General features: G+C 40.2%; 1 protein-coding gene across 1 annotated transcript in view; it reads right to left on the bottom strand.

Annotated features, from left to right (window-relative positions):
• APBA2 (amyloid beta precursor protein binding family A member 2) overlaps positions 1 to 14,517 on the bottom strand; it is a 208,120-nt gene that overhangs the window by 48,045 nt on the left and 145,558 nt on the right. Inside the window, exons 8-9 of the mRNA XM_036736849.1 lie at positions 14,034 to 14,219; positions 2,679 to 2,858 (exon numbers count right to left, since the gene is read on the bottom strand). Of these exons, the coding sequence (XP_036592744.1) occupies positions 2,679 to 2,858; positions 14,034 to 14,219 (366 nt within the window). The remainder of the gene's footprint in view (positions 1 to 2,678; positions 2,859 to 14,033; positions 14,220 to 14,517) is intronic.

The raw sequence follows: 14,517 nt of genomic DNA on the forward strand, positions 1-14,517 counted from the left end.
ATAATTATGGAGAGGTGAGCTGTGATTGGATCATGATGGACCTCGAATGCCGGGTAGTCAAGATCAGGCTTGAAGTAATAAGACACTGAGGCTTTATGTTTTGTTTTTGTTCTTACCGGAAAAATGATATATACAATATGGTGTTTTAGGAAGATTAATCTGACTTGGATGTATAGGACATATTGGAGGAAAGACTGTAGATAAGGACCAGTTAGATCTCTGATCTCTCTCCTATAAGATTTAATATCTATGTCATACAATTTAGCACCTATAGTAATTATAATCTCATTTGTAAGCAATGCATAGTCTAGCATCCCAAGGTCTGGACTTATACAGATGGGACTCAGTGTTAGGGTGCTCCCCCAACTACTCTCTGACTCATATTTCCCCTACTTAGAGAGTTTTCTATGGAAAACCTCAGACTATAACTCAGATCTACATCCATACAAATGAAGGTGAAAGGACCCCCAGATCCCACATAAGCATTCAGGGTAACAAACACATGTATTAGGTATAGGATAGCCTTTAGTCTTCCCCACAAGAAATACAAAAGACACTTACAGGGTTCAGACTAGCTCAATCAATACCCTTCTCTTTACAGTGAGTCTCTCAATCTTCTCCAAAGGTTCTAAAGTCCTCCAGACTCATAGCACCACCCTGTGGTTTGGATACATCCTACACAAATAATTGAATATTGTTTCTTGTGTATGTATCTGAAATCCCCAGTTAGACTGAAAGCTCCTAAAAGGTAAAGGTATTTTATACTACTTCCGTATTACACACATGGTAATATATTCTTGTTGACCGGTTGTTAGCCCAGATCAGTTCTGAAGCTGAACAGGACTTGGATGAAGTCACTATAAGCCCAACCTCTGCTCCTCTTCCACCCACATACCCATCATATTTTGAGAGTGCGCCTTGAAAGCTCAGAGGACATAACTGGGATATTATTTTGGACCTTCCACATTTTCTGAGAAGAGTGTTAGTTCCACTCCCATTCAATGTACTAGAGTAAGCAAGTCTTCTCTAGATTAATGTCCCAGCAGGCCGCAGCCAGGGACAATGGAAAGGATCTAGTAGGCTGTAAAGGGCAGCTAGGTGATGCAGTGGATAGAGTGTTGGGCCTAGAATCGGGAAGCTTCATCTTCCTGAGTTCAATACTGGCTCAGACACTTACTAGCTGTGTAACCCTGGGCAAGTCACTTTACCCTGTTTGCTTCATCTGCAAAATGGGCTGGAAAAGAAATGGCAAATCATTCCAGTATCCTTGCCAAGAAAACCTCCATGGGGTCATGAAGAGTGAAACACAACTGAAAATGACTGAACAAGTAAGCTGGAAACTTCTTGTGGGAGAGGATTGCATCTTTTTTTTCCATCTTTCCGCCACTGGCCACTAGCTTAATAAACATAAGTTGAGTTGAATTATCAAATGGAGGTTGTTGACATGAGCAATGTTGTATTTGCTCTCCCTTAAGTACAGACAAGAATGCCTTACTCCTAAACATGGACTTTCACAGGGATCTGAAGAATACTTATCAAGATGTTAAACCCTCTGCCCCACAGACCAATACAAGTTTTGCCCAAAGTAAGAAAACCGATCATACCTCTTTGATTTACCTTAAACGAAAGCAAGAACAGCCAACTGGGACTGAAGTTTCACATCTGATGGTGAAGGAGGTACAGTATGGTGCCGCCCTACCAGCTTGGACTGGCAGACCCTACTGATCACTGAGCCTCAAGAGGCTCAACAACTATGACTGGCATGGGATGTACTGTGACACAGGGACACTTGTCTTTACAGCTAAACTACAGGCTCCAGTTCCAGAAAGGTCTTGAGCTTATCAAAGAAATTGATTGTGGAGTCTAAAGGTTAATTGGCCCTACAGTGGCAACAACATGTACCAGGCAATTGGTGCCCTGGCTATCCATTACTGCTGGCCTCACAGACCCACAGGAGAGTTAGTGCCTATACACAGCTAGTGCCTATAGAAGACTTCCTTGTCAGTCTAAGCAAGCTGGCTTCAAAAGGAGGCTAGCACAAGGATAGCGTCCTCCTTCTCTTCCTCCTCCTCTTCTCTCATTTTGCTAATGGGCCAGGTACACTGAAGGCCTCCATCCTCAGAGTTTTGCAAAAAGCATCCTATGGGCATCTCCTCACACTTAACCAAAACCAGTTCATAGCTTTGGGATGAAAAAGCATCCAGGCATTCCAAAAAATACTCTGTAAATATTTCATTTCAAAAGATGGAAGAAAGCTTTTCTGAAATGTCAGCTCTGTTTTTCCAAACTGCTGAGTGCCAATCAGTGACAATAAAAACCATTAAAATGTAAATTTTCAAGGTCATTAAAATTGATTACAATCTCCTTTGTTATATCAACACCTCATTACAACATACAAGTAGGCAACACTACAAGGACACGTAAGATGCAGGCTTTGTGCCCCACTTCAATCAAACGTAAAAGCAATTATTTTTATGATAGATGTACAAAGGCTTTAACCAACAACGTCAGGCATCCCTGATAAGCCTAGCTATAAGGGAGACATTTTCCCATAAAAATGCCTTCATTCCACCTCTGCATTGTTCAATTATGATAAGAAGCTGGAGCAGGAATGCATAAGTTAGTAGATAAATACAATTTAAGAATTCTTTTCTGAAAAATTAAAGCAATAAGCTTACCTCTTTGCAATTTTCTGAATTAGAGAAATGTATAAGGTCATCATTATACATTTCTTGAGTATTGATAATATCACTATATTCTTTCTGACTTAGGTCTTCAGGGTTAATGCCATTGGCCCGTAGAAATTCTTGGTAGGCCACACTGAATGCCTGGCCAATGGACTGAGCGATCAGCTGCGCCTGTCAAAAAAGAAAAAGACATAATTGAGAACTTTGTTCTGCATAACCCCTCTGGCTCCAAGCATCAGGAAAGGCGGCAAGCAGCACACCCACAGGCTCCTGAGGATCATTCCCATCAGGAGAGTTTGCAAAGTGAGTACACAGGGTTCCAAGGGGTCAGTTGCTTAGAAATCTGCCCTTTAGAACCCAAGTAAGAAAGGAAGCCCATCCTCCATCTGGCAATGATTGAATCTCAAACGATACTCATAGCTGGGAATAACTTCAGGCAAAATTGTAAGGTTGGTCAGTTGTCTTTGGTGGGCCTCTCCTCTCTCCTTCCCATAACCACCTCTTACCCCAGCACTTGGGGCTTTATGCTTCAACCAGAGCCCTCCTGTCCAGTAGAGGAAAGTAATACAACAGATGAATTCTCATTCCAGTGTTATGGATTTAATTTCCTGCCAAGGAAACATCTACAATTTTAAAAGTAGATGCAATAAGCAAAACTTAACCCAAAGGGAAAAAAAAATCTAATGATGGAATTGCAGACACTGTGGCAGCTAGGTAGGGGAGATAACTGTGGGTCTCCAGAGATTCTTCTGGCCTCCCTAAGCCATATTGCCTAGCTGCTTATGTCCAGGGCCAGCCCTGCCAACAGCCTCCAAAGGTACCTTCAAGGCCTAATGACAGGTACACTGGCCATTCCTCCCAGGTTGGATTTCCTTTCTAAGTATCCAGGCAGACCTGGGGATTACTCAGAGATAGACACTTGTACCCTACAAGCTTCAGTGCTAAGGTGCAAGAGTGATACAGAGAAGAGAATAACCCCACTAGGTTACAAGGACTTTAAGGAAAGAGTTCATAGTACTTCAAAAGTCCATTCATCCAAATCATTGGTTCTAGAGTCAGAAAACATGGGATCAAATCATGCCTCTGAGGCTTACTACCTGTGTGATTAATCCAGGAAAGCATTTTCTAAATGTTATATTGTTCTCAGCACTGATGTAAATAATAAAGAGAAGAAAAGGAGAAAACAGATCACCTAAATCTTAAAGAAATGCATCCTGGAATTAATCTTAATGATCTCTACAGATCTCTACTGAAGAATAACCAAATAAGGATGTGTCAGCACCATCACTAGCTCTCAGAATAAGAAGTGACCTCAGCCGTCATTTAGTCCAACCACTACCTAAACTGATATATACCCTTTACAACAGAGGTATCAGACTCAGGGATCTCTGGCTGCATCCTGCCTCCTGAATGTGTCCCTAACCAGAAATTTTTTTTTAAATACAATTGTTATTGTTCACCTGTGACTGACTCTTCGTGATCACATTTGGGGTTTTCTTGGCAAAGACACTGGGGTGGTTTGTCATTTCCTTCTCCAGCTCATAGATGGAGGAACTGAGGCAAACTGCGTCAATGTCATCAGACTCCCACCTTCCTCATTATGGATACTGTGCCTTTTTAAATAGAGCCCAACATCACTTGTCTTTAATGATGGCAATGCGACACATTTATATATGCTCAATTTGCAGCCCATGAAAACCCTCAGATCTTTTCTTTCAAACAAACTTGTCTAGCAACATCCCTCCATCTTTGTGCCCAGGAGAACCAACTTAAGTTCCTTGAGAGCAGGGACAGTTTCATTTCTTCCTTTGTCATCCCATCACCTAGTACAGTGCTTGGCACATAGTAGGGGCTTAATAAGTATTTATGTAATTGCATTGACTTGTGCAGTTGATTCCTCGAACCTTTAAATGATCTCTAGTCTATGTGCCAGGAAAGCCTTTAGCATCTTTGAAAGGTAGGTGCCAATAAGTCAGAAAACCACTTAGTAGAACAAGTCTAGGATTCCACCTAGAGATCTATATGAGACTTAACAGCTATGTGAGTAAGGCAAAGGTATTCTAACACCAGCACCTCAGACAGCAGTGCAGCACAGTGCAAAGGACACTGGGCTTAGAGTCCAAAGACCTGAGTTTGAGCCCCAACTCTGCCATTTGCTAGTTATGAATTTTCTCCAGGCCCTCAATAAAAATGAGGATAACATTATTTGCATTGCCTGCCTCCCAAGGCTTGGAGGAAAGCACTTCATAAATGTGAATTGGCATTGTTATCTTTTTTCTTCCGGCCACTTAGGAAATGAAACATCCAGGGTAATAAGATTCCAGTACTGACGCACTTGCCAAATGAAAACAGCCTTTGGCTTCCTGGCATTAAATCACTATTCCTCAACGTGCTGCCTCCTCATTAAGGGAGTCCCGTGTCTCCTCACCCTCAGCTGAGGCAGCAAGTCTTTGTCTATGATCACAGAGCAGAATCAGAAGATTTGCCCCAGACACTTTCCCAATTCCCCTCTGCAGTTCTTTTTTCTTCTCACATCCCTCAAGTCTGGGTTTCATTTTGCCGAAGGTGATGACATGAGGACTTCTCCCTGCTGGGCCTGCCTATCCACTCCAATCTTCTCTGCCAGCAATAAAGGGAATCTCATAAGCTTTCACCGTAGCCTACGAGACCTGCATGTTCATCAATGTCGCAACGCAGCCTGATCCTGGCCAAGACAATCTTTCCTCTGTTCTCTACAGGCCCAGTGGCTGCGTGTCCCCTACCATGGCAGTGATGCAAGAGAACCAATCGATCCATTTGTCTTCTGGGACCTATTTTCTTTAGACATGGCTATATTTTAAGCATATCTGATACCTGCCACATTGTCGATGGAAAAGAGCACAATGTTTAAAAATCAATGTCGTTACTCTTGTGTATTTCTTGCTACTCCTATCGTTCATCGGACAAGATTCAAGATCCAAACTCCCAGACCAGGGGAAGATGAAAACAAAACCTTAGTGGTTTGTAATAATGAAGTGAAAGGCTCAGGAGGAGTACAACAGTGACAGCCACAGAATATTTTAAAAGAAAAAAAGTTAATTTACTTATTTTCCAATGCCTGGCCCATAAATGTTTAATAAATGCTCCTTGACTGATTGATTGCAGGTACTCTGCTAGCTTTAGAAGAAAAGAAATTTGAAGCACAGTAGATAGAGAGATGGCCTCCAAATCCCATCACTGTCCAGAGAATAGCACTTAACCTCTCAATGTCCCAAGCAACTGTCTAAGACCCTAAGTTACAGAATGGCTGCAGATCTTTGCCAGTAGAAAAGGTTCATTACCTGGGGCTCCTTACACCAATGAAATCACAGGACTGGTTAATAATAATAATAATAACAGTAGTAATATTAATTATTATTATGCCACCTATGTTATTTATTATTATTATTGTTAACAGAAGTATCATGTTATAGGCTGATCACCAGGTGATGAATATTTTTTTAATAGCAACAATTCATGAAATTGTACTTAAGTATGGAAGGTGTTGTGATCTGTGTCTGCTGAGCTAGTGCCCACACCAATGGAGTTAAGGTTCTTTTAAAGCCTGAGAAATGAAGATACAAATGACTATTAATAAGTAAAATGAGGAAAATTAATAGAAATATTACAACTCACAAAACCCATCCAGAATGATGTCCTTTTACATGCCACAAGTGGATGGCACTGTACTGGAAACATTCTGATTGTAAACAGCAAGTAATTTTAGATGGTATCTCCTCTTTTACAAATAAAGCCCAAAAATTTAGAGGAAAGGAATTATTTCCATTTCTTTTAAATTAATAAGAATCATACCCTCCCCTACTTGTGTCTGAAATGATCACAAACTCCAAACTCCTGGGGTTAATAAATGGGTCTTTATTGTTGTTCCTGGTTTATAGTGGAGTTTGGGGCCTTTTTAATTATAATGAAGAAAAGATCTGAGATCCTCAGGCAAAAGCACATCATTATGTGGCACCACCTCCGCTTTTCTGGAAAGGGCAGTTTCAGGTGCTTCACATACAGCACATGTTGACTTTCATGGCCACAAGGTGTCAGTATAGTACCAGTAAATGAGAAGCATGGGGCTGAGGAAAAGGGTTACCTGAGTTGACCCATGCTAAAAACCAAGGTGGAGGAAGTCTGTTTCTTAGCATGAAGGCTCTTTCTCACCATCATGGAGTCCAGAACCTCCATATCACCACAACCAACCCCAACCTCAACATATTCTATAGGGACCCATGGGCCTGGGCCTGTCCCTCATTCCCTGGTTCCAGACCCTTCACACCCATCACGGATGCCCTCAGTCCCATTCCTTCAGAGTCCCCCTTTCCAGGGTTTGGATGAATTCATGAGGATCAATAATTGAACACAGCATGTTCCTTCCTTCTTCTTCCACTAATACTACTAACATTTTACAATAGTCTTAACCCAAAAATAGACAATTCAGGCTAGATGGTGCAATAGAGTACCAGGCCGGGAGTCAAGAAGATTCATCTTCCTGAGTTCAAATCCAACCTCAAACTTACTAGCTGTAGGACCCTGGGAAAGTCACTTAACCCTGCTTGCCTCAGTTTCCTTGGCTATAAAAAGAGCTGGAAAAGGAAATGGCAAACGACTCTAGTATCCTTGCCAAGAAAACCCCAAATAGGGTCATAAAGAATCAAACAACTGAAAACTGACTCAACAAGTAAAAACCTGATGTATCTTAAAATGTACCTATGGGCCTGCTCTACCTGGGAATGGAGCTAGGCTTGTGCTGGTAGCGCATAGGAAACCTGAGAACAAAGAGTTACCTAGGGGGAGACAGATCAAAAATAAATTGCCAGGAGTGATTATTTGAAAAATACATTGTTTTAGGGAAGGATATTTCAAATGAATAATAGTCAAGTCTCAATTATTTGCTGCAAATTTTCATTATCAAACTGATTTTTTACTGCTAAATACCATGCTTCTATTTTCTCCTCTTGCTATCAATCTGTGTATGCTGGGGGAATGCGGATTAATTTCAGTGTGATCCCAAGCAAATTCACCCTCCTCCAAAAAAATCACATATCTAATGCATTTCAAATCAAAATATAAATTGTTTTGGATTATCTGGTTGCTTCAGTTAGCGTGGATAATTGGCAGTTGACGGTATCAGGATTCTCAAATTTGTTTCAAATTGGAGACTTACAGAAATGACCATCAACTGCTTCAGGGCATTATTTCATCCATCCAGGAAAATGAGGCAGTTCTACTAAGTTCCAGGGGCCTGCGGAATAATTACTATGTTTCATAAGCCAGGCTGAATTTGGAGTTGGAACGCCTAGGTTCAGATCCCAACTCTTTCACTTATTTATTACCTATGTAACTTTAAGAAAGTCCCTTAAACCTATCTGGACTTTATTTTCTCCATCTATAAAATGAGGTATCATAAGATCACAGATTAAGAGCTGAAAGGATCCTTAGTGGTAATTTAGTATGGACTCCTTATATCACAGATGGGGAATCTTCTGAGGCCCAGAGAGGTTACGTATCAGGGCCATTTCCACTGAACCACACTGCCTCTCTTGGCTTGGATAATATTTGATTTACAGGGTTTATGACTTTAAATTTAACAGAGCAGTAACTCAGAGCTGAATTAAGAGGGCATGGAATTTAGAGACTGCTAACAGTACATTCAGTTCTTCAGTAGCATATAAATACTACAGTTTAGAACCTAGTTCACAAGAGTGATAATTAGTTAATTAAGTAAAACATTAAATAATCTTTTAATTATGCCACCAGATAAGGGCTGAAGTGAGTTATTTTCCCACCTAACTTTATTCTATTACCACTTGTATCCCTAAACACAGTGCCTTCCCCAGCAGCCTTCAGCTGATGTCCAGGGACTTTGCGCTGCCACCAACCAAGGGAGGCATTTGTAGTTCTTGCTCCGAAAACAAAAATTCCTACCTTCAATTCTGAAACCCTACCCAGGACCGGGAAACCTGCATCCTCGAGGCCATGTGTGGCCTTCTAGATCCCTATCCAAGTTTTACAGAATAAAACCCTTTATTGAGGGGATTTGTTCTGTGAAGTTTGGATTCAGTCAAAGGGCTGCACTTGAGGACCTAGAAGGCCACATGGGGCCTTGAGGCTGCAGGTTCTCCACTCCTACCCTACACCTATTTTGTGAAACTCCCTGTTTACCCTCTGCTACAAGAAGCACCTCTTTCCTGGCAGAACCCACAGCTCTTCATCATCACTACATTGAACTCACAAAGATGAATCTTGAAGGTCCATTTTTTTACCCTCTATAGGACTAGAAGGTTGGAACCTTTTATAAATTTCACTGGCTGTTCTTCTTGTCCTTCCCTACATCCTGGCCTTTCTCCTTCCAACCTCCTGATACAGATTTAGATTCCCCTCTGCATCTTTAGATTATTTTTCCTCCTTGTGTTCATTTTAAACTTCTCCCATTCTTTCAAGGAACGCCGCTTTCTCCTTGTTTCTTTAGAGAACAGAGAAACATTCCTCTAGCCCTTTTATCTTCTCTTATATTCAGACTCAGAAATATGGGAAAAGGCAAAATGGTAATAATTGAGCAAAGAAGTCCTGGGTAAACAAAGAGGAGATTGAACCTAATTATAATAATCTTTGAAACCCAATAAAGGAGTTTAGAGCTTATGAGGCAGGAAATAGGAAGCCAGTGAAGGTTTTTGAATAGGGAAGTATCATAATGAAAGTGGTATTTTTGGAAGGATACTTACACTATCACATAATATATTTTAGAGGACGAAAGCTTGGATTTTGAAAGACCAGCTTGAAGTCATTCAAGCATGAAGAAATATGAGTCTAGATTAAGGTGGTAGCAACAGGAGTAGAGAGGGAAGGACAAATGCAAAGAGCCTTTAAAAGGAAAAAAAATTATTAAATCGATATGATTAATTGTAATTAACTAGATACAAGGGAAGGAGCATAAAAGGTCAAATATGACCCCCAGGGTTCAAGACTGGTAAAAGGGAAGGAGAATAAAGGGTCAAATATGACTCCCAGGGTTCAAGACTGGCAGAAGGGAAGGAGAATAAAGGGTCTAATGTGACCCCAAGTGTTCAAGACCCAATGACTTAGAGAACGGTGTTACCTACCACTGATAGAGACAAAGAAGATAGAAAAAGGAACGTTTGGGGGAAGGGAGGTCTTTGCAGGGAATAGATGATGAGTTTGGTTTTAGATATATTGAGTTTGAGGAAGGAAGGAAGCATAAATGCTCTGTAGCTAATTAGAAATAAAGTAGTAAAGCTTGCACAAGAAGTCAATCAAATTGTTTTGTCAATAAGACAAAGTACTTACCATGTGCCAGGGACTGTACTAAGTGCTGGGGATACAAAGAAAAAGTGAAAGCAGTTCCTGCCCCCAAGCAGTTTTCATTCTAATCGGGGAGCTAAAAGAATGTATGTATATATGTGTGCATGCATATGTTTGCGTGTATGTACATATACACACATAGATATGTGCACGATATCTACATAATAAATACATGACTTTAGAGGGAAAATATTGAAGACTGAAAATATAGGAAATCAATAACAGAGGTAATGGTTGAAATAAAGAGAATAGAGAGTTCCCAAGGAGGTAGAAAAAGTAAAGATTATAGAGAGGAGCAAAGCTTGGGGAACACTCACAATTGCTGGATGAAGAGAAAGAAAAGCTGGTGTAAGTGTAAGCAAAGTGGATTTTAGTTATTATTTCTTGGAGTTTAGTTTCCCAGGATCCATGGCCATAACAATCTCCTGTTCCCAGGTAGTTCGCCTTGCCAATCAGGTACTGAGTCACATAGGCTTTCACACTTTTTGGCACTGAGCCAATGAGCTGCTGCCTCTTTGTTTGGAAACTATATATATTCTGGGAGATTGGTATTTTGCCTTGGGGACTTGCTCATGGGAAGAATGCTTTGCCTGAGGTATTTTTGATTCCTAGATGAGACTCTGGGTAGCCGTTATTAAGGGCCCCCCTGGCTATGTGAACCTAGATGACAGTGCTCTCTCCGTCTGGTGATGTACGTAAATACTTCTGTTATTTTGTTGAGCTATATGGGAATTACGCTAAACTGTGTGCTATGATCACTAGACAGTGGGAGCCCTGTCTATTGGACCACTCTGCTTGTTGGGAATTGATTTTCTCTACTTTCAGGGTGCTGACCTTCTCCCCTGAACTGGTAGATGATGTTAGCCTTTCTTGGTTACTTTATCTTTCTGCATTGTTTAATTAAAGTAAGATTATTAAGCTCTTTGAAGCTGTCTTCCCTTTATAAAAGCAGATTAAGAAACTGTGCTAGCAGCCCACTCTGTGTGCTAGTGTGGTTGCTAATACAACCAGTAAGAGAAACAGATGGTCAGATCAGCTTTGTGGAAAGAAAATCAGGATAGTAGGGTGTCATAAAGCCGAGGAAGGAGAGAACGAACAAAAGAAAGTGGGTGCTCAAGAGTGTGATTGAGGATGAAAAATATGGCCACTGGATTTCTCAGTTAAGAGGTTAATGATGACCTTCAAGAAAGAAGTTTCCATTGGATGATGGAGATAGAAGCCATGGCATTCCCTCTGATTTTTCCTTCCAACTACTTTGTACTTATCTTGCATGTTCTGTCATATGCTGTTTTCCCTTTTAGTATGTAAGCTCTTGAGGGCAAGGACTGTTTATACTTTTTTTTTCTTTTTACTCCTAGCATTTAGCACAGTACTTGACACATAGTAAGTACTTAATAAATGTTTGTAGATTGACTTAGTCTGATTTTAGATTCAAAGTTCCCTTAGAAAGCAATAATACTGAAGAATCCCCAAGGGGAAAGTACCATTAAATTGAGAGACAAGAGTAGCAAAGTCTATTTCCCCAATAGTTTCTCTTCTCTCTTTTGTTTCATTGCTCTTCATCTCCAACTTTGGATTGTCTTTGCTCATACTTTACCATGTTTCCTCCCATTTAATACATTCTATCCCTAGCAATCCTAACAAATTTCTAATTATTTCTTTTGGGGGGGTTGGCATGGCAATTGAGGTTAAGTGACTTGCTGAAGGTCACACAGCTAGTACATGTGTCAAGTGTCTGAGGCCACCTTTGAACTCAGGTCCTCCTGACTCCAGGGCCGGTGCTCTACTTACTGCGCCACCTAGCTGCCCCTTCTTAACAAATTTCTAAATCTGATTCTAAGGAAAGACTTGAATTGAATAATTTAATTTCCCATTGATATTATTGCTTCAAATAGATCCATTTCATCTTCCTAGGGGTGGCAGGGAAGGGGTGGAAAAACTCAGGTGGGACATAAGAAACCTTGATCTGGCCCATGTCCATCAATGCTAAGATTTTCTTTCCCAAATAAAGTTTCCAATGCTGCTTATTAAAATTACTTACAAAGTGGAAACACAAGACTTAGTTCCACTGTTACTGGTCTCTAAGATACCCACAAATCCTCTTTACACAAGAATGTCTTTCCCGGGTTTCCAGATTTCCATGAATATATGTGCATAGGTATATTTAATTAAACTTGGCACAAGCAACCAGAGCATCTCAAGCCTAGTAATCTTGTTAGGTTCTCAAAACAAAAACCAAGAAAATGGGCTCCCATGAACTCGCCAAAAGACCTGAATGACCAGTTTTCTAGTGCTCACTCAGGCTCTTTGCTGGAGTTTGCCTTCTGCTGAGATTCAAGTCAGCTGGATGGGTGATTAGAGAAACAGGGGGCCACAGTATTATGTTCCTAGATTGGCTCCTTGGACTCTTTTCCCTTCCCATGTAATCTAACTTTACTAATGATGACTTTAACATCATAGTTGAGTATTCAAAAGATGGAGAGGCGGCCTGATCATATACGGTTATTTTTTTAAACTTTAATGAAGTTAAATATGCCCAAATGAAGTTGCCCAGAGTGTTGTGAAGTAGAAAGGCAAACAGCATATGTGAAAACACTGCCAAACACTCTTTCAGATGCAAGAATGCATAGGTTTAAGCAAACTTGATACCTATTTTTAAAAGATACTTTTATGTGAAAGACAATTTAGAAAATTTAGGAGGGAATTATTTGCTCTAAAAATGATACACAATAGGATTTATTTAAACAGAAAGTTCAGTTAATTTATAATGTGATTCAATTCTTAAAGAACACATGGTATAGTGAAAAACAGCACCAGACTGAGAGTCAGAAAATTTGGGTCCCACTCTAACCACTGACAAGCTGAGTGACTTTGGACAAATCATTTAGCCTCAGAGGGCCTTAGTTTCTTCATTTGTTTAAAAAAACACAGGTTGGACTAAATGATCTCTAAGGTCTCTTTGAGCTTAAAAAAACTATTGCATAACATTTGGCCACTGATGAAACAAATCAAGATATTAAATGGCCCTTACTCCTGTGTGGCACTCCTATAGCACAGGCCAGAGTGGCAGAAAAGGGCCAGAGAGTTCTAAGGATTATTATCAACTTAGAGGGACTATATGGATATATACATATGGATATATGTTTTTGACCTAAGGCCTAATAGAAAAATTTGGGACTCCAAGACTTTCCATTGAATCTTACAATAATTTTATATTGGATTTATACATAATACATCATTTCCAGAGTTCTGAATGTTTTCATCTGAATAATTCTAACTTCCCAACATGAAGTGGAGAAAAATACAGCTACAGTTACATCAAAAATAATAATGATAATAGTCACTGTCATTTATACAGCACTTTAATTAGAATTTGATCCACATAAAATTTTTATGAGCTATGTGCTTTTATTATGCCCCATTTTACAGGTAAAGAACCTAAGGACAGGGTGGCATAGCTATCTGATGTGGGAATGAACTCAGAGTTTCCTGATTCTAAGCTGTCTCTGTCCACTACACACTCAAATAGAAATGGGGCCACTAAACTGAACAAAAAGGATCCCTTGAAGCAGAATATTGATTTGGAAAACAACATATTAGCCACATATTATCTCTGTTCTGGAGAGGAAGACATGAGTTCAAATCCAGCCTCAGACACTTATTAGCTGTGTGACCCTGGGCAAGTCATTTAACCCTGTTTCCTCAGTTTCCTCACTTATAAAATGAGCTAGAGCAGGAAATAGCAAACCATTTTAGCATCTTTGCCAAGAAAACCCCAAATGGGGTCATGAGGAGTCAGACATGACTGAAAACAATAACATATCTCTGTTCTATTATATTTTATTTATTTTCTTCAATATTTCCTGATTACATGTTAATCTGCTTCAGCCACACTTGGGAGTGTTGGCAGTAGAAATGTGGCCAATGGCCTGCATGTTGGATACCTCTGCATTACATGATGCTGCTTCTTTCATACCAATTAACAAGTAATTTACTTACATCCTCTGACTCAAAGACATGGCAGATCATCTTGTATTGTTTCTTCCCTTCCTGGGCACCAGGTGTGGTCTCAATACAGTCTTGAGAAGCCGATCTGGGCATCCGACGTCTCGCCATTAACACAACAATATTCCCAATGTCGGCAATGTAGGATATAGTACGCAAAGCATGATCCATCATGGTTTCCTACCAATGGAGAAGGGAAGCCAAATCAAGAAGCATCTCTGAACTGTGTAACTATGCCTACTGGGTCACCTCTCAATGCCTCTTGAGACCATTACCTACATATTTATTAGTGCTAGTACTTTTCACAAGATGATCTCAACAATGGAAGAAGCAAAAATACATACTGTATACAAGTCCTTGGGACATCCATACACATAGTTTTTAAATATGCTTACCTGCTCACTGCCTTTACCTGACTCCCTCCAGGCCAGACAACAGGACTGAAGATATTCAGGTATGCAGGAAGAAGGCACATAGG

The sequence above is a fragment of the Trichosurus vulpecula genome, chromosome 8 (assembly GCF_011100635.1).
Source record: "Trichosurus vulpecula isolate mTriVul1 chromosome 8, mTriVul1.pri, whole genome shotgun sequence".
In the NCBI taxonomy this organism is placed as follows: Eukaryota; Metazoa; Chordata; class Mammalia; order Diprotodontia; family Phalangeridae; genus Trichosurus; species Trichosurus vulpecula.